Source organism: Scyliorhinus torazame, chromosome 11, assembly GCF_047496885.1.
Source record: "Scyliorhinus torazame isolate Kashiwa2021f chromosome 11, sScyTor2.1, whole genome shotgun sequence".
Lineage (NCBI taxonomy): Eukaryota > Metazoa > Chordata > Chondrichthyes > Carcharhiniformes > Scyliorhinidae > Scyliorhinus > Scyliorhinus torazame.
Window position 1 is genome coordinate 234,216,739 of NC_092717.1, and position 21,147 is coordinate 234,237,885.

At 52.8% G+C, this 21,147-nt stretch overlaps 1 protein-coding gene across 1 annotated transcript in view; it reads right to left on the reverse strand.

The window, feature by feature from the left end:
- LOC140385855 (cadherin-7-like) overlaps positions 1–21,147 on the reverse strand; it is a 141,601-nt gene that overhangs the window by 44,773 nt on the left and 75,681 nt on the right. Inside the window, exons 6-7 of the mRNA XM_072468448.1 lie at positions 17,396–17,583; positions 13,425–13,678 (exon numbers count right to left, since the gene is read on the reverse strand). Coding sequence (XP_072324549.1) covers positions 13,425–13,678; positions 17,396–17,583 — 442 coding nt within the window. The remainder of the gene's footprint in view (positions 1–13,424; positions 13,679–17,395; positions 17,584–21,147) is intronic.

Sequence of the window (21,147 nt, forward strand, 5' to 3'; positions counted from 1 at the left end):
GACTCGATAGGCTGAATGGCCTCCTTCTGCACTGTAGGGATTCTATGATTGGTAGCTACTGAAAGACAAGGGCTGTCTTTTCATTGTATGGCTCATGACACTGGTACGCAACACACACACACGCGTGCACACACGCGCGCATACTTACGCCCAGGCACATGCACACACACCATGCACAGAATGAAGGCCCTGCTGCTGCACAAAATGTAGTTGATGAAACCGCCCCTCCACAGCCCAGATTGTCAGGACGTGTTGCCTGCTGCACAATCTCGCCATCATGAGGAGGCGCAGCCCTTACCACCTGCACAAAATGAACATTCCAAGCCAAGTTTATCATAAAACCACTCAAGGTTTTGGCCCCTCCGTGGGACCATTCAAAAGCACACCTTTAATTCCTCCATGTTGTGAGAAGGGGTGAACCGGCTCCCCTCGGTGCAGCCACCTCGGACAGTCACAACAAAGGTTAAAGTCTGAGAACATGCACGAACAGACTCAAAATCAGCTTCTTCCCTGCTGTTACCAGACTCCAAAACAACATTTTTCTGCTCGCAGAGAAATACTTTTCACCGCACCTCGGTACACGTGACAATAAACAAATCCGAATTACGTATATTTTTCACGCCTGTGAAAATCAGAATGTACTGAACTATTTGAGCTGTGAGCAATCAAAAAATCACTTTTAAACCAGGTGTTCTTGAGTAAAGGAAAGAACAAATTTATTAACCATGGGAGCCGGAGCACAGCGAGTGCAGCTTGGGATTCAGGTAGGTGTTTAAACTTGCCCCCAGGTTCCAGCGGCCTTCATTTCAGGGAGCGGGAGAGAGAGAGGGAGCCGGAGTGCAGCGAGTGCAGCTTGGGATTCAAGTAGGTGTTTAAACTTGCCCCCAGGTTCCAACAGCCTTCATTTTCGGGAGCGGGAGAGAGAGAGGGGGAGCCGGAGCGCAGTGAGTGCAGCTTGGGATTCAGGTAGGTATTGAAACTTGCCCCCAGATTCCAACGGCCTTCATTTTTGGGAGCGGGAGAGAGATGTAGCACCATCGATCACACACGAGGCGAGACGTAGAGAACTTCAATCGAGGCTTTATTGAGCAGACTTGTTCAGACTTGTTCCCCAGCAGCTCAGTCACAGAATGCAGCTGCGGGGAGTAAACCGGGTTCTTATACCCCGCCTATCTGGGTGAAGCCCAGTAGGCGGCAGATCCAATCGGGACCCAGCATCTGTCCTCCAATAGCTCCCCGGCATTCATGGTGCACCGTATTACCCCTAATACATACCACCACATTCTCCCCTTGTTAAAAAGGAACCCGGCGGGGTGGTGTGTGGTATGGTGGTAGGGGATTACAGGGTCGGTGCCTTAACCATTGAACTATATACAACCATGCCGCTTTTACTGGGCCACCGAATTATTCACATTTTACCCGATTAGCAGCGTTAACTATTTACAACAATGCCGCTTTACTGGGCCACTGAATTATATACATCTTAAGTCGACTCGATGAGTCGAGATGGTGCTCTGGTCGCCCTCTCCGATCGTCTTAGCCCGGCTGGTGGTGGTGCTGGCTCGAGTCCGGTCGACTCTGGGAGCATCGCGCTGTCCCTCTCTGTTTCCTTACTCCTGGGCGGGCCTGGGAGGAGAACCGATCCCCCCAGGAAGGGGGTGGCTGTAGGGTGCACCGGCGGGAGTGAGGGGGTGGTGATTGGTGTTGGGGGGGTGTGGGGAGCTCCGGCGGGCGCCAGGTCCCGCAGAGAGACCGTGTCCTGTCGGCCGTCTGGGAACGCCACGTAGGCGTACTGCGGGTTGGCGTGGAGCAGATGTACCTTTGCCACCAGTGGGTCTGATTTGTGTGCCCGCACATGTTTCCGGAGCAGGATGGGTCCCGGGGCTCCCAGCCAGATCGGAAGTGACGTTCCAGAAGCAGACTTCCTAGGGAAGACAAGGAGGCACTCGTGCGGCGTATGGTTCGTGGTGGTGCACAGCAGGGACCGGATAGAATGAAGGGCATCCGGGAGGACTTCCTGCCAGCGGGAATTTGGGAGACTCCTAGACCGTAGGGCCAGTAGGACGGTCTTCCAGACCGTTCCGTTCTCCCTCTCTACCTGCCCGTTCCCCCGGGGGTTGTAGCTGGTCGTCCTGCTCGAGGCTATGCCCTTGCTGAGCAGGAATTGACGCAGCTCGTCACTCATGAAGAAGGATCCCCTATCGCTATGGATGTAGACGGGGAAACCGAACAGTGTAAAGATGGTGCAGAGGGCTTTAATGACCGTGGCCGCGGTCATGTCGGGGCAGGGGATGGCGAAGGGGAAACGGGAGTATTCGTCAACGACGTTAAGAAAGGACGTGTTGTGATCGGTGGTGGGGAGGGGGCCTTTGAAATCCAGACTGAGGCGTTCAAAGGGATGGGAAGCCTTTATCAGGTGCGCTCTATCTGGCCTGAAAAAATGCGGTTTGCATTCTGCGCAGATTTGGCAGTTCCTGGTGACTGTTCTGACCTCCTCGACAGAGTACGGGAGGTTGCGGGCCTTTATAAAGTGGTAGAAACGAGTGACCCCCCGGGTGGCAGAGGTCCTCGTGGAGGGCTTGGAGGCGGTCCACTTGTGCGTTGGCACATGTGCCGCGAGATAGGGCATCGGACGGCTCGTTCAGCTTTCCAGGACGGTACAAGATCTCATAGTTGTTTGTGGAGTGGAGAGTTCAATCCTCCACCGCAGGATCTTGTCGTTCTTTATCTTGCCCCGCTGTGCATTATCGAACATGAAGGCTACTGACCATTGGTCAGTGAGGAGAGTGAATCTCCTGCCAGCCAGGTAATGCCTCCAATGTCGCACAGCTTCCACTATGGCTTGGGCCTCCTTTTCTACTGAGGAGTGGCGAATTTCTGAAGCGTGGAGGGTATGGGAGAAAAAGGCCACGGGTCTGCCCGCTTGGTTGAGAGTGGCCGCCAGAGCTACGTCGGATGTGTCGCTCTCGACTTGGAAGGGGAGGGACTCGTCGATGGCGCGCATCGTGGCCTTTGCGATATCCGCTTTGATGCGGCTGAAGGCCTGGCAGGCCTCTGTCGACAGGGGAAAAGTAGTGGACTGGATTAGTAGGCGGGCCTTGTCTGCGTACTGGGGGACCCACTGGGCGTAATAAGAAAAGAAGCCCAGACAGCGTTTCAGGGCTTTGGCACAGTGGGGAAGAGGGAACTCCATGAGGGGGCGCATGCGTTCAGGGTCAGGGCCTATCACTCCATTACGCACTACGTAGCCCAAGATGGCTTGACGGTCGGTGCTAAACACGCATTTTTCCTCGTTGTAGGTGAGGTTGAGGGCGTTAGCGGTCTGGAGGAATTTGCGGAGGTTGGCGTCATGGTTCTGCTGGTCTTGGCCGCAGATGGTGACGTTGTCGAGGTACGGGAACGTGGCCCGTAAACCGTGCTGGTCAACCATTCGGTCCATCTCCCGTTGGAAGACCGTGACTCCATTCGTGACGCTGAATGGAACCCTTAAGAAGTGGTATAGCCGCCCGTCTGCTTCGAAGGCAGTGTACATGCGGTCACCGGGGTGAATGGGGAGCTGGTGGTAGGCGGACCTAAGGTCCACGGTGGAGAAGACCTTGTACTGTGCAATCCGATTGACCATGTCGGATATGCAGGGAAGAGGGTACGCATCTAGCTGCGTGTACCTGTTGATGGTCTGACTAGTCTACGACCATCCTCTGCTTCTCCCCTGTCTTCACTACTACCACCTGAGCTCTCCAGGGACTATTGCTGGCCTGGATTATGCCTTCCTTCAGCAGCCGCTGGACTTTGGACCTGATAAACGTCCGGTCCTTGGTGCTGTACCGTCTGCTCCTAGTGGCGACGGGTTTGCAATCCGGGGTGAGCTTCGCAAACAAGGAGGGCGGTTCGACATTGAGTGTCGCGAAGCCGCAGATAGTCAGTAGGGGTATAGGGCCGCCAAATTTAAATGTTAAGCTCTGGAGGTTGCATTGGAAGTCCAACCCCAGGAGAGTGGGAGTGCAGAGATGGGGAGGACATACAGCCGGTAATTTTTGAACTCTCTCCCCTGCACCGTTAGGTTTGCGAAGCAGAACCCTTTGATTGCAACGGAGTGGGACCCCACCGCCAGGAAAATTTTTTGGGTGCTTGGCCGAATTACCAGGGAACAGCGTCTTACCGTGTCCGGATGAATAAAACTCTCCGTGCTCCCCGAGTCGATCAAACACGGTGTCTCGTGCCTGTTCACCAGCACCTTTGTCGTTGTCGTCTGGAGCGTCCGGGGCCGCGACTGGTCGAGGGTCACCGATGCCAAACGTGGTTGGTGCATCAGATCGTTGTCTTCAGGCAGTGTGGAGCTGTCCACGCTGGGGTCCTTGCCTGTCAGCCAAGATGGCGGCGTCCATGGATCGCACGCTGCCGGGGGTGGACAAAATGGCTGCTCCCATGGATCGCACGCGCCCCGTGGGTCGGAAGATGGCAGCACCTGTCCCCCCCTCGTGGTGCCCAGGGTCCAAAATGGCGCCGCCCGTCGGCCGCCCGTGGGTCGCTGGGGGGGTTGAGCCCGTGGTCCCGTTTGTTCCCCGGAGATAGCGGCGACCCCACGGGACTGGCACACCACTGCGTAGTGCCCCTTTTTGCCGCAGCTTTTACAGGTGGCCGAGCGGGCCGGGCAGCGCTGGCGGGGGTGTTTTGTCTGCCCGCAAACGTAGCAGCAGGGCCCCCCCGGGTGGTCTGGGATTCTGGCCGCACACGCTTGCGGAGGGGTGGGGGGTGCTGGGGGGTCGGTCGCGGCGGGGGTCCACGAAGCCCAAGAGGCTGTAGTGCGGTCGGGGGCATAGGCGCGGGCGTTTTGGGAGGCCACGTTGAGGGAGGCTGCAAGGGCCCGTGCCTCTGTGAGTCCGAGAGAGTCTTTCTCTGAAAGTCTCTGGCGAATTTGCGACGATGCCAAACCTGCTACGTAAGCGTCTCTGATCAGGAGGTCCGGATGTTCATTCGCCGTTACCGCTGGGCAGCCGCAGTTTCTTCCCAGGATCGTCAGCGCATTGAAGAATTCGTCCAGCGATTCCCCGGGGATTTGTCGTCTCGTCGCGAGCTGGTAGCGTGCGTAGACCTGGTTGACGGGCCTAATGTAGGTCAGTTTCAGCAAGTTGATCGCCGCTGGGAATTCTTCCGCGTCCTCGATGAGTGCGTAGATTTCGGGACTCACTCTGGAATGCAGGACCTGCATCTTCTGGTCTTCCGTTGGTCTGCCGGGGGCCGTTCGGAGGTACCCCTCAAAGCACGCCAGCCAGTGTTTAAACGCCGATGTTGCGTTAGCTGCTTGGGGGCCGATTCGCAGGCACTCCGGGGCGATCCGGAGCTCCATATTCCTTTTTAAGTCTGCTCAATAAATTGTAGCACCATCGATCACACACGAGGCGAGACGTAGAGAACTTCAATCGAGGCTTTATTGAGCAGACTTGTTCAGACTTGTTCCCCAGCAGCTCAGTCACAGAATGCAGCTGCGGGGAGTAAACCGGGTTCTTATACCCCGCCTATCTGGGTGGTGCCCAGAAGGCGGCAGATCCAATCGGGACCCAGCATTTGTCCTCCAATAGCTCCCCGGCATTCATGGTGTACCGTATTACCCCTAATACATACCACCACAAGAGAGAGGGAGCCAGAGCGCAGCGAGTGCAACTTGGGATTCAAGTAGGTATTTCAACTTGCCCCCAGGTTCCGGGGATTCAGGTCGGTGTTTAAACTTGCCCCCAGGTTCTATTGGCCTTCATTTTCGGGAGCGGGAGAGAGAGAGGGAGCCGGAGTGCAGCGAGTGCAGCTTGGGATTCAGGTAGGTGTTTAAACTTGCCCCCAGGTTCCAGCGGCCTTCATTTCTGGGAGCGGGAGAGAGAGAGGGCGCCGGAGTGCAGCGAGTGCAGCTTGGGATTCAGGCAGGTGTTTAAACTTGCCCCCAGATTCCAGCGGCCTTCATTTTCGGGAGCGGGAGAGAGAGAGGGAGCCGGAGTGGCGCGAGTGCAGCTTGGGATTCAGGTCGGTGTTTCAACTTGCCCCCAGGTTCCAGCAGCCTTCAGTTTCGGGAGCGGGAGAGAGAGAGAGAGCCGGAGCGCAGCGAGTGCAGCTTGGGAATCAGGTAGGTGCTTAAGTGTTTGATTTTTACCTCTATTTAAGTTGGGCGTTTGCTCAACCCGAGACACTACACTTGAGTGTCTCCCACCCTTCCACCTCCTCTAACCTAAGGGGGTGAGTGAATATCCGGTAAGCTCTCTCTTTTCATTTTCTTTTATCCGCAAGTAATGGCTTCAGATTTTCGGCGGGAGCAGTGGCCAGGGGTCTGTCAGGAAGGTAAGTATCTGGGAGAAAATTAACTCTTCGTGGGTTGGTAAGTATTGTGATTGGTAAGTAAAATCCTTATTCCTTTCACTTATTCATTATTTGATATTATATTTGTAATCAGTTAAGGTAAAGTGTTAAAATGGCAGGAGATCCCAGACCCATGTTGTGCTCCTCGTGCTCAATGTGGGACTTCAGGGACTCGGCCGATGCCCCTGACTCCTTCATGTGCGGGAAGTGTGTCCAGTTGCAGCTCCTGTTAGACCGCATGACGGCTCTGGAACTGCGGATGGACTCACTTTGGAGCATCCGTGATGCTGAGGAGGTCGTGGATAGCACATTCAGTGAGTTGGTCACACCGCAGGTTAGGATTGGTGAGGGAGACAGGGAATGGGTGGCCAAAAGGCAGAGAAAGAGCAGGAAGGCAGTGCAGGTGTCCCCTGCAGTCATCTCCCTCCAAAACAGGTATACCGGGCGGGATTCTCCCCTACCCGGCGGGGCCGGGGGTCCCGGCGTGATGGAGTGGCGGGAACCACTCCGGCGTCGGGCCGCCCCAAAAGTACGGAAGTGTCCGCACCTTTAGGGGCAAAGCCCTCACCTTGAGGGGCTAGGCCTGCGCCGGAGTGGTTTCCGCTCCTCCGGCCGGCTGGTGTGGAAGGCCTTTGGCGCCACGCCAGCCGGGGCCGAAAGGACTTCGCCGGCCTGCGTACGTCCACGCATGCACGGGAGCGTCAGCGGCTGCTGATGTTATCCCCGCGCATGCGCAGGGGAAGGGGTCTCTTCCGCCTCCGCCATAGTGAAGACCATGGCGAAGGCGGAAGAAAAAGAGTGCCCCCATGGCACAGGCCCACCCGCAGATCGGTGGGGTCCGATCGCGGACAGGCCTCCGTGGGGGCACCCCACAGGGCCAGATCGCCCCACGCCCCCGGACCCCGCCCGCGCAGCCTGCTCCCGCCGGTAAGGTAGGTGGTTTAATCCACGCCGGTGGGAGAGTGTTGACTGCGGCGGGACTTCGGCCCATCGCGGGCCGGAGAATCGCCGGGGGTGGGCCCGCCGATCGGCGTGGCGCGATTCCCGCCCCCGCCGAATCTCTGGTGGCGGAGAATTCGGGACACGGCGGGGGCGAGATTCACACCAGCCCCCGGCAATTCTCCGACCAGGCGGGGGGTCGGAGAATCCCGCCCACCGTTTTGGATACTGTTGGGGGAGATGACTCACCAGGGGAAGGCAGTAGTAGCCAGGCTCATGGCACCGTGGGTGGCTCTGCTGCACAGAAGGGCAGGAAAAAGACTGGCAGGGCAATAGTCATAGGGGATTCAATCATAAGGGGAGTAGACAGGCGTTTTTGTGGTCGAAAACGAGAATCCCGAATGCTATCTTGCCTCCCGGGTGCACGGGTCAGAGATGTCTCAGATCGGCTGCAGGACATACTGAAGGGGAAGGGTGAACAGCCAGTTGTCGTGGTGCATATAGCCACCAACTATATAGGGAAAAATAGGATGAGGTCCTACAATCAGAATTTAGGGAGTTAGGAGATAAGTTAAAAGTAGGGCCTCAAAGATAGTAATCTCAGGATTGCTACCAGTGCCACGAGACAGTCAGAGTAGAAAGTCAAGAATAGTCAGAATGAATACGTGGCTTGAGAGATGGTGCAGGAGGGAGGGGTTCAGATTTCTGGGACATTGGAGCCAGTTCTGGGGGCGGTGGGACCATTACAAATCGGATGGCCTGCACCTGGGCAGGACTGGAACCAATGTCCTATGGGATGCTTTTGCTAACACTGTTGGGGAGGTTTTAAACTAATGTGGCAGGGGGATGGGAACTAGGTTAGGAAGTTAGAGGTCAGTAAAGAGGCAGCAACTAAAGCCAGTAAGGTACTAGATAATAAACTCAATGTGACTAAGGGGAAGAGTAGAGAGGGAAGAGATGATGAACGGAAAGGGACAGGTGGTCTGAGGTGCATTTGTTTCAATGCGAGAAGTGTAGCAGGTAAGGCAGATGAACTTAGGGCTTGGACTAGTACCTGGGAATATGATGTTATTGGTATTACGGAGACTTGGTTGAGGGAAGGGCAAAACTGGCAACTAAATATCTCAGGGTACAGATGCTTCAGGAGGTAGAGAGAGGGAGGTAAAAGGGGTGGAGGAGTTGCATTACTGGTCAGAGATGACATCACAGCTATTATTAAGGAGGGCACGATGGAGGATTCGAGCACTGAGGCAATATGGGTAGAGTTAAAAAATAGGAAGTGTGCACTAACATTGTTGGGACTTTACTACAGGCCTCCCAAAAGTGAGCATGAAATAGAGGTACAAATATGTAGACAGATTATAGAAAAATGTAGGAGAAATAGGGTGGTCATGATGGGAGATTTTAACTTCCCCAACATTGAATGGGACTCATGTCGTGTTGGAGACGTAGATGGTGCAGAATTTGTAAGGAGCATCCAGGAGAGTTTTTTAGAGCAGTATGTAAATAGTCCAACTCGGGAAGGGGCCATACTGGACCTGGTATTGGGGAATGATCCCGGTCAGGTGGTTAAAGTTTCAGTTGATGATTACTTTGGGAATAGCGATCCCAATTCCGTAAGTTTTAGAATACTCATGGACAAAGACGAGAGTGGTCCTAAAGAAAGAGTGCTAAATTGGGGAAAGGCCAAGTATAACAAAATTCGGCAGGAGCTAGGGAATAAGGATTGGGAGCAGCTCTTTAAGGGTAAATCCACATTTGAAATGTGGGAGTCTTTTAAGGAAAGGTTGATTAGAGTACAGGACAGACTTGTCCCTGTGAAAATGAGGGACAGAAATGGCAAGATTAGGGAAACATGGATGACAGGTGGAATTGTGAGGCTAGCTAAGATGAAAAAGGAAGCATACATAAGATCTAGGCGACTTAAATCTGATGAAGCTTTGGAGGAATATCGGGAAAGTAGGACAAATCTCAAACGCGCAATAACGAGGGCCAAAAGGGGTCATGAAATATATTTGGCTGACAGGGTTAAGGAAAATCCAAAAGCCTTTTATTCGTATAGAAGGAGCAAGAGGGTAACTAGAGAAAGGATTGGCCCACTCAAAGACAAAAGAGGGAATTTATGCATGGAGTCAGAGGAAATGGGTGAGATTCTTAATGAGTACTTTGCATCGGTATTCACAAAGGAGAGGGACAAGATGGATGTTGAGGCTAAGGATGGATGTTTAAATACTCGAGGTCAAGTCGGCATAAGGAAGGGGGACGTTTTGGGTATTCTAAAAGGCATTAAGGTGGACAAGTCCCCAGGTCCGGATGGGATCTATCCCCAGGTAACTGAGGGAAGCGAGGAAAGAAATAGCTGGGGCCTTAACAGATATCTTTGCAGCATCCTTGAGCACGGGTGAGGTCCCGGAGGACTGGAGAATTGCTAATGTTGTCCCTTTGTTTCCGAAGGGTAGCAGGGATAATCCAGGGAATTATAGACCTGTGAGCTTGACGTCAGTGGTAGGCAAACTGTTGGAGAAAATACTGAGGGATAGGATCTATTCACATTTGGAAGAAAATAGACTTATCAGTGACAGGCAGCATGGTTTTGTTCAGGGAAGGTCATGTCTTACAAACCTAATAGAATTCTTTGAGGAAGTGACAACGTTAATTGATGAGGGAAGGGCTGTAGATGTCATGTACATGGACTTCAGTAAGGCGTTTGATAAAGTTTCCCATGGCAGGTTGATGGAAAAAGTGAAGTCATATGGGGTTCAGGGTGTACTAGCTAGATGGATAAAGAACTGGCTGGGCAACAGGAGACAGAGATTAGTGGTGGAAGGGAGTGTCTCAAAATGGAGAAAGGTGACTAGTGGTGTTCCACAGGGATCCGTGCTCGGACCACTGTTGTTTGTGATATACATAAATGATCTGGACGAAGGTATCGATGGTCTGATTAGCAAGTTTGCAGATGATACTAAGATTCGTGGAGTTGCAGATAGCAAGGAGACTGTCAGAGAATACAGCGAGTTGGGCAGAGAAATGGCAGATGGAGTTCAATCCATCAAATGCGAGGGGATGCATTTTGGAAGATCTAATTCAAGAGCAGACTATACGGTCAATGGAAGAGTCCTGGGAAAAATTGATGTCCAGTGAGCTCTGATAGTTCAGGTCCATTGTACCCTGAAGGTGACAATGCAGGGCGATAGAGTGGTCAAGAAGGCATACAGCATGCTTGCCTTCATCGGACAGGGTATTGAGTACAAGAGTCGGCAGGTCATGTTGGAGTTGTATAGGACTTTGGTTAGGCCACATTTGGAATACTGCGTGCAGTTCTGGTCGCCACATTACCAGAAGGATGTGGATGCTTTAGAGAGGGTGCAGAGGAGGTTCACAAGGGTGTTGCCTGGTATGGAAGGTGCTAGCTATAAAGAAAGGTTGAGTAGATTAGGATTGTTTTCATTGGAAAGACGGAGGTTGAGGGGGGACCTGATTGAGGTCTACAAAATTCTGAGAGGTATGGAGAGGGTGGATAGCAACAAGCTTTTTCCAAGAGTGGGGGTGTCAATTACAAGGGATCACGATTTCAAGGTGAGAGGGGGAAAGTTTAAGGGAGGTGTAACGCAGAGGGTGGTGGGTACCTGGAACGCTTTGCCAGCGGAGGTGGTAGAGGCGGGCACAATAGCATCATTTAAGATGCATCTAGACAGATATATGAACGGGCGTGGAACAGAGGGAAGTAGATCCTTGGAAAATAGGTGACAGGTTTAGATAAAGGATCTGGATCAGCGCAGGCTGGGAGGGCCGAAGGGCCTGTTCCTGTGCTGTAATTTTCTTTGTTCTTTGTTCTATGAAACCCAAGGAAAATAATAAAAACACGTCAAGCATGTAGCCCTCATGCAGTCATTTGCCCACACACGCACACACATGAACACACACACACATGTGCACCAACAGATGTGCACATACACATGACCACGCACACGTGCACTCACACATGTGCACTCACGCATGTGCACACACATACACATGTGCACACATGCATGCACATAGGCAAACACACACATGCACACACACATGCAGTCCTTAAGTGTCTAATTAATGGTCACATAAGGGCCTTTCTGCACTAGAATCAATGTTCAGTCTGACAAGAAGATTGAACCTCCATGCGAGAAGGTCGAGAAACAGAAATGTTACATCTCGGGCTGGAGGGGAAGAGGGTGCACCTCCATCAGAAGTCCCATTCTGAATTTGGGTGCCCTACCTGTGGCCTCCACACCTTCCTCCCGCCACACTTGACCTCTGGCCTGAGACCCCAATTCCCCCCTTCACACGGCTCCAGGCCTTCCCTACCCACCTCTGGAGTCCTTGAACTTACCTGGGCCGCTGGTACCCAGTCTCTGACATCCTCCTGCATTTCCTCTTCTGTCCACTTCAGCGCTGTCACCGGAGAGCTGCTGTCACAGACTGGCCAGCAGCTCCCAGCAGCTCTCTGAGGCTGGAGTTCCTCCCAGGTGAGGGGCGGAAGTCCTGGTTGCAGCCACTTAATACTTATTCAAGGGTTAAATTGACTGCGGGGCAATCTGATTTGGAGGGAAAGTGTTGCCCTCCAACTCGTTGGATGGCAGGAAATGAAACCTCACCATCTGAAAAATCCAGGCCTATGTCAATGGGGATATTTGACGTGTAAACTACTCTCTCAGGTCAGTGTGGCTGCTTAGCAGCAATTACAAAATTAATGTACCCTTAAAATTATTGCCAGCACCTCATTCAACTAGTGTAATTATTTTTGGAGTTTCTGTTTTGGACCCAAGAACCTAAAATAATATAATTTGATCTTTATTAGTGTCACAAGTAGGCTTTCATAATAATAATAATCTTTATTGTCACAAGTAGGCTTACATTAACACTGTAATGAAGTTCCTGTGAAAAGCCCCTCGTCGCCACACTCCGGCGCCTGTTCGGGTACACAAAGGGAGAATTCAGAATATCCAACTCACCTAACAAGCACGTCTTTCGGGACTTGTGGGAGGAAACTGGAGCACCCGGAGGAAACCCACGCAGACACGGGGGGAACGTGCAGACTCCGCACAGTGACCCAAGCCGGGAATCGAACCCGGGACCCTGGCGTTGTGAAGCAACAGTTCTAACCACTGTGCTACCATGCTGCCCGGTAACACTGCAATGAAGGTACTGCGGAAGAGTGCAAATTCTCGTCAGTTCAGTGATTTCTAATTGATTGCACTTGGCGTGGGGTTGGGGTGGGGTGGGGTGGGGGGGGGGGGGGTTGGGGTGGGGTGGGGGGGACCCCGGGGGGACCCCCACACATAATGTACTGTCAGATTCATTGGCAGCAACTCCAGTCCACTTTTAACCACGCTGTGTGTGTGGACCCCAGACGTTGGTGTCAGCTTCAGAGGAGCAACGATGGCGAACGCGCACAGTTCTTTATTGCCGCCATTCCCACCGCAAAATCTGGGACGACTGTCTTCACTTTGGGCTCCTCCGCCTTCGAATCGGCGCCCATTTTAGTGCGTGCTCTTGGGCCGCCTCAGGCATTTTGCAAGTGGTCCCACCTGTGCTATCGCTTGCTCACTGGGATCTCCGAGAGGAGCACAGAAAATGATGCCCCTTTGAATTGCTTTGGTGTGCTCGCAGCTATCACCAGAAAGCTCGCTGGAAAAACATCAGCTGATATTTCTGTCTTGTTTGCTGTAATATTGACACCAGAACTCTATTGATTTGAAGAGATAGGTTTGACACATTACACCCGAGTAAGCTTACAGAGGCAGCAGATAATGCCAGAAGAAGTGAAATATGAGAAGAAACATCAACGCAATCATGTCAGTCATGAATAAGCAATGAGACACTTGGAAGTCAATCACTTTGTTCAGTGAAAATTTTGAAAGCCCATTAAACATGACGTGAAAACTAATAATGGTCCCCACTTTACCCGTTCAGCTGTCCTTCCCAACCATCCTCACCGGCTTGAATTTTTTATATTGTTTAAAGTATCCTAACAGCACAATTTAAGTAGGCAATTCTTTTTCTGTTCTCAGTATGGCAGCAGGATATCGCAATCAGCGCAGGGTGGGAGAGAACTTTCCACACTGTTAAGCTGAATTGGCAATCAATGCCGCAGTTTAAGCATCGCCTACCTGATTGAATTGTTTAGTGCGTCTGGGTCCCTTGCCGTCACCTCGCCAACAAAGGCACCAGCCTCTCCGTTCTCTTGGATCTTGAAAACGTACTCAGGAGAGACAAAGAGTGGCGGCTCATCGACGTCGCGCACGTTGACTTTGACATTTGTGACATCTTTAAACGGTCCCAGGCTGAGGAGTCGGGGATCAATGTATTTGTTGATTGCCTCCACTCTGATGCTAAATCTCCTCTTGCTCTCATAGTCCAATAGCTGCAGCAAAGCACAGACACAGTTCTGCTCTCCATTATTCATCACTGGTTCAAAAAGCGAGGTGATTGATCAGCCTTGTGCTCCAAGACAGATCACTCGGCCACCCAGCTGATTAATCAGTGGCTGCTCATTTAGACTTTTAATGGGGTGGCCCCTTCATTTTGTTCAAGTTAGTTCTCAGAAATGTGGATGAACATAGCATCCCCGCAGCGCAGGAGGTGGCCCTGCGGCCCATCCAGTCCGCACCGGCTCTCTGAAAGAGCACCCTACCTCCGACCCACTCGCCCGCAATATCCCCAGAACCCCACCTAACCTGCGTATCTTTGGACTGGGAGGAAACCGGAGCACCCGGAGGAAACCCCCGCAGACACGGGGAGAACGTGCAGACTCCAAACAGGCAGTGACCCGAGGCTGTAACCGAACCCGGGTCCCGGACGCTGCGAGGCAGCAGTGCTGACCACTGTGCCACCCTGCCGCCCCTCGCTGGCATCTATTGGTAATCCCGAGTTGCCCGGTATGCAATGTTACTGAGTGGCTGGCTAGGCTGCGTTGGGAGGCAGTAAATAGTTAATCACATTGGGGTGGGACTGGAATCCCTATTGGCCCTGACCGGTAAGGGTGGCGGATTTCTGTCCCCTCTTCTGCACTAATTTGGCAGTTTCGTGGTCGTGTTTCCTCATCCCAGCTTTTTTCTTGATCATCAAGTGCTGATTTACTGAACTCTTCCACCATGCAGGTGAAAACGAGTTAAATTTGCACCGACCATTCTGGGCAGAATTGAGTGACAGGCATCTCACCTGAGGAAGCCAGGCAAAAAACTGCTGGGCCGCTCGACTGAATAGAGTTCCTGTCACTTCTCCTATATTCTCACTGCACTCACTCAGACATCAGGGGGATGCCCACAATTAACTTGTTTTTCCCTTGATGAATGCCAGTTCGGGAGTAGGTGCCAGTACGGTGGGGGAATGACCATGGTATCAGTTTCTGGCTGTGCCAGGGTCCAATACATATGCAATTATATCATGAATTCCTCCCTCTTCCCCCACTTGGTATGTGCACTCAATTTAATTGCACTGATTCAGGATACACCACCCACCAGGCCACATCTGTGCAGGCGTTAATGGTTTGTTGTTTAAATTCTTTACAGTCGCCGCAGAAATCTGTGGCCACGGGTGCGATTGAAGGTTTTAAAGGTGAGTTACGGATTTTGATCAGATCCCCAATGGAACACACTTTGCACTGGAATGTTAAACAAGATTTCACTGGGAGAATCCGATCACATTGGTGGGGGGGGGGGGGGGGGGGGGGGCGGTGGGAGTGCGGTGGTCAGTATACCGACAGCACAGATTTATGGGGCGGGATTCTCCGATAATGGGGCTATGTCCCCACGCTGTCGTGAAAAGTGGCGGCAACCGCTTTGGCGTCAATGGTCCCCGATAATGCGGAATGCTCCCCTCCCTAGGGGGCTAGGTTGGCGCCAGAGTGGTCCCCGCAGCTCCAGCCGGCGCGGAACAGCCTGCCCGAGTTCACGCATGCGCGGAACGGCAGGCGTGATTCCGCCCATGCGTGGGGATTCCCTCCTCCGCGCCGGCCCCTGGGCAATATGGTGGAGCCCTATAAGGCCCCGCTGCGGAATAAAATAGGACCCTACAAAACCAGCCTGCCCGCCGATCGGTCGGCCCCGATCGCGGGCCAGGCCACCGTGGCCGCCCCCCCCCCCCCCCCCCCCCCCCCCCGGGGTCGGATTCCCCTGCACCCCTCCAGGATGGCCCCCGCAGATTCACCTTCCTGTTCCCGCCGTGTGGGAGGTGAGTAACCCACGCCGGCGGGACTCGGCCAAACTCCTCGGCCCATCGGGGCCCGGAGAATCGCCGGGAGGGGCCGCTGTCAATGGACCCTGACTGTCGCGGCGGGAATCCCGCGGGCGTCCGAGAATAGGGAAGCCGGCAGCGGGGCACGATTCTCGCGTCCCCCCCGGGTCGGAGAATCCCGGCCATGATGACTGGCAAAAAGAAACCGAGAATGAGGCAAGGAAACAGTTGTTCCGATGAGGTGAGACATAATAATCGAGAGGGCACCGTCTTAACGTAGATTCAATAGTAGCTTTGAAAGGGGGATCGGATAAGTACGTGACAAGGAGGGAACTGTAGGAAGAGCAGAGAAGCACTCTACCCAGGTCTACTCCCTTAACCTATCCCTGCAACCCTGCAACATAACCGACACGTCCCTGAACACCAAGGAGCAATTTAGCACGGCTGATCCACCCAACCTGCGTATTTCTGGACTGTGGGAAGAAACTGGAGCACCCGGAGCAAACCCAAGCAGACATGGGGAGAACGTGCAAACTCCACACAGTCACCCAATGAACAATGGGCTGAATGGCCACCTTCTGTGCGACACTATTCCATGGATTTCATGGTTGATTGATAAGAAAACACAAAATAGAAACTGGGGGACGTTGTTTACCCCTTCCAGCCTGCTCTGCCATTCATTAAGATCACGGCTGGTATTCGAGCCCAACTGCTCCTTCATACACTATCTGCATATCCTTTCTTTCTCTCAGTGTCCAACAAGTTTAATCTGTCACTCAGTTGTAGCTGAATCACTGGGTTTCTGGACCTAAATATTTCATCACAAATATATGACCTGATGAGGCAAAGTTCCAAGTTATACTTTGCGCTGATTAGATTTTATGGAGATTTGACAGAGATGTTCAAAATAATAAGGGGGCTCGGCAGAGTAGACGGGGAGAAGCTGTCCCGTTTCCCCCCAATCGAAAACGAGAAGACAGAGATTTCAAGTGATTTGGAAAACATGCAAATGTGACGTGAGGAAAACACTTCTTCACACAGCGAGTGGCTGGGGTCTGGAGCGCACTGTCTGCATGTGTGGTGGAGGCAGGTTCAATCGAGGCATTCCAGAGGGCGCGATTTGAATCGGGACAATGTGGAGGGACACGGAGAAAGGAGAGCGAATGGCACCAAGTCGTGACGCACGTTTGGAGAGCCGGCCCAGAGTCGAGGGACTAAATGGCCTCCGTCTGCGCTGTAACAATTCTGTGTTTCTGTGATAGGCGATCTGGGTCTACGCTCCACTGAAGTGTTTGAGTGAGCCTTTGACAAGTGGTCAATGGTCAAGCTTATTCAGCCACTTTAGTTTTCTCTGCTTCAAGTGCTGGCCTGCCTGGACTGTACACAGAACAATACTTCTCACTCGGTACACATGACGAGAAATCTAAATCTACATCTAATCGGTTATCAGTGTTATCAGCTATCACAGCTCCAGGGTCCCAGGTTCGATTCCCGGCTTGGGTCACTGTCTGTGCGGAGTCTGCACATCCTCCCCGTGTGTGTGTGGGTTTCCTCCGGGTGCTCCGGTTTCCTCCCACAGTCCAAAGATGTGCAGGTTAGGTGGATTGGCCGTGCTAAATTGCCCTTAGTGTCCAAAAATGGTTTGGTGGGGTTCCTGGGTTATAGGGAGAGGGTGGAGGTGTGGGCTTAAATAGGGCGCTCTTTCCAAGGGCCGCTGCAGACTCAATGGGCTGAATGGCCTCCTTCTGCACGGTAAAGTCTATGATTCGATGATCTATAATATACCACAGCTTGTCATATTAACAAAGCTGAATACGTCTACTTCAGGATGGAGGGAGGAGCTGAACTACTGAAACTCCCATTTCCAGAAGAGATAGAAATAAGAAAATCCTGGAATAAACCCCACCTTCTTCAGTACGATGACACCTTCCTGCGTCTCACTGTCTGTAAATACGCCAAATGTATCTGAGCCATCGCCAGCCTTGACCATGTAGTTCATTTCTGTGTTCTGCCCAATGTCGGCATCTGTCGCCATGATCCTCCCGACAGTGGATCCCATTCTGCTTGATTCTGGCACCGAGAAATGATACAGCTCTGAAAGAGAAGGTGATGGAGGAAAGGGTGACTCAGTCTCAGAGATTCATACTCCGCAGTGTGTACGTTACCCGGAACGTACTGTGCATCAGCCCAATAAACCAACACAAGCAAATTAAATTCAATTAGCTTCTTCACATGCACTAATCAAGCATTAAGGAGAAAGTCGTCAATCTGTAGATTTCGAATCTATTTTAGGGCATTAATGATAGCTGTGCAGGAATTACAGTACAAACTGCTCCCAGATCTAATAAGGGTACAAGGCCACACGCGGACAATACCAGGGAAATGTTTCTCCTTTGGGTGCACCCAGAATGTCTGAGACATTATGCCGGTTGGGCTACAGCTCAGCAGCGGGATTCTCCCTTCTGCGGACTAAGTCCCCACGCCGGCGGGAGAACCGGCGCCAACCACTCCAGCGTCAACAGCCCCCGAAAGTGCGGAATTCTCTGCACTTTCGGGGGCGAGGTGGACGCCGGAGGGGTTGGTGCCGCTCCAGCTGGCGGCGAAGGGACGGCACAAGTTCGCACATGTGCCGAAGGGCCGGTGTGATCTAGCACATGCGCAGACCGGCCGCTGTACTTTGGCGCATGCGCGGGGGGGTGTCTTCTCCGCGCCGGCCATGGCAGAGCCCTACAGGGGCCGGCGCTGAAGGAAGAAGTGCCCCCACGGAATAGGCCAGCCCGGAAATCGGTGGGCCCCGATCACGGGCCAAGCCACCGTGGGGGCCCCCCCCAGGGGTCGGACCCTCCCGCGCCACCCCGAGGACTGCCCCCGCCGACTTACCTGCCAGGTCCCGCCGTGTGGGACCATGCGTAACCCACACCTGCAGGACTGGCCAAATACCGACGGCCACTCGGCCCATCGGGGCTCAGAGAATTGCTGGGGGGGGCCGCTGCCAATGGCCCCCGACCGGTGTGGCGTGAATTCCGCCCCCGCACGAAAAGCGGCACCGGAGAATACGGCAGCCGCTTGGGGGCTGGATTCACGCCGCCCCCAGGGGATTCTCCGACCCGGCGGGGGGTCGGCGAATCCCGCCGCAGGTTTCTGCTATACATATTTGTAGGGCTGGTTTAGCACAGTGGGCTAAATAGCTGGCTTGTAATGCAGAACATAGGCCAGCAGCGCGGGTTCAATTCCCGTACCGGCCTCCCCGAACAGGCGGCGGAATGTGGCGACTAGGGACTTTTCACAGTAACTTCATTGAAGCCTACTTGTGACAATAAGCGATTATTATTATTGTTATTATTATATTCAGGAATCTTCCATGAACCAATGTAATTGAACATGACCATTTTTCTTCATTCCATTAAAAACTTTGGCCGTATCGTGTATTCAAGAGCTTAACCCGGTGAAGATTTATTCACACAGTTAGAAAAGGGTTTGCAAGCAAAAACGTGCACTTTGTGTGAGCATAGCCAGTCTTTTTATTCGTTCTTAAGCTAGGGGCGTCGCTGGCTAGGGTAACATTTGTTGCCCATCTCTAATTGCCTTTGAGAGGATGGTGGTGAACTTCCACCTTGGATGACTGCAGTCCCTGTGGCGTGGGCAGCACCCACTTTGCTGTTCGGGAGGCCCAGCAACAGTGAAGGAGCAGCGATATATTTCCAAGTCGGGATGATGTGTGGATTGGAGGGATGCTCCCATGCATCCACTGTCCTTGTAGGTGGTAGAGGCGACGGATTTGGCGCTGTGTGACGGATCCAGGCAAGTGGAGAGTATTCCATTACACTCCTGACTTGTGCCTTGTAAATGGTGGAGTGGCTTTTGGGAGACAGGAGATGAGCTATTTAACGCAGAATTCGCAGTCTCTGTGGCCTGCTCTTTTTTTTTATTCATTCATTGGATGTGGACGTTGCAGGCGGTGCCAGCATTTATTGCCCATCCCGAAGGGCTCTGGGCCAGACCAGGTAAGGTCTGGAGCCTCCCAGAGCCTCCCCTTGTAGCCACAATATGCTGTGGGCCAGGCCAGGTAAGGATGAGAGATTTCCTTCCCAACAGGGCATTAGTGAACCACATGGTTTTTTTTACAACAATCATGGTCATCATTAGACTTTTAATTCCAGATTTTTATTGAATTCAAATTTCACCATCTGCAGTGGCGGGATTTGAACCTAGGACCCCAGAGTATGCTGAGCCTCGGGATTACTAGTCTGGTGACAGTACCACTAAGTCGCCGCCTCCCCTTGTAGCCACAATATTTATGTGGCTGGCCTAGTTCAGGTTCTGGTCAATGGTAACCTCCAGGCTGTTGTTGGTGGGGGATTCAGCGACGGTAATGCCATTGAGCGTCATGGGGCGATGGTTAGATCCTCTCTTGTTGGGGATGGCCTTGCCTGTGGACCTGTGTGACGCGAATGTCACTCGCAACCTGATTTAAAATAACTATGCTGAACTGCTCAATAATCGCAGGTGAAAACCAGTCGGTTTCTGAGTAAACTGAGCTGTTTTGAGCTGAGAAACCATTTAATCTGTCCCTGCTGACGTCGGTGTGCCGCAGAACCTGAAAGCAATTTGTCGAGCTTTCCCGAGCCAGTGCTATTGGTGAAAGTTGACATCCTCGGGGATTGTACCAGCTTTGTGGGCTGATCTGGGCAAATTGAATCTTGAGCCAGGGTGAAAGATCATGAAAAACACGGGTATGCGTGGTTTGGGTTTAGAACTCCCTGATTTAAAAAATATATATTTTGTGCCATTGCACATAATAATAATAATAATACCTTTTATTGTCACGAGTATGAAATTACTGTGAAAAGCCCCTAGTCGCCACGTTCCGCCGCCTGTTCGGGGAGGCCGGTGCGGGAATTGAACCCGCGATGCTGGCCTTGTTCTGCATCACAAACCAGCTGTCTATCCCACTGAGCTAAACCAAACAACATCAGGAAGACAAACTGCTTGGTTTGGCTGACTTCGCCCAGGTTGTGCCGGTCGGTGCAAGTTAAGATGGAAAGCAGAAAACCATACTCCCTCTCATGTTTCATTATCAAATATGATATTGCATCTTTCTCGAGGACTTGCCTTGAATTCACTGACCCTCTCTGAATAGAAGGCTGGTAAATCGTTCTGAGGCTCAGCAAGAATGAAGCAGGTTACTCTTAGTTACCCTCCCCTTTCACTCTCAGAGACACTGGCGGGCAGTGGTGAAGTGCCCATTGCCTTCTTGCCGCCGTGGTATCCTGCCAGTGGTGAGGAAGGTGGAAGATGGCTCTCCTGCCCAGAAAAGGCCAAGTATGGCCCTCCTCCTGCTGCTCACTGGAATGTTACCAGTGGCAATGGTCCCCTCCGCCACGTCGGGACACCGTTTGGTGAACTCTGGTGGCCTCCCGGTGGGATCGAGGGCGGGAGTCCCCCAAATCGTGCACCCTGTGGCTCAGGGAATGGCCCCCTCAGCAGCACGGGCTGCCCCTGAGGAAATCCCACCCACCCACAGTGAGGTCTACCTGACCAGGATTCATAGCTCCCACCTGGCTTTCAGTGGGGGTGGACCTGGGCATCCCTGTCCCCATGGCAATCCGGTCACATGGGCCTTTCGCCAAGCAGAGTTCAGTACAATTTCATACCATC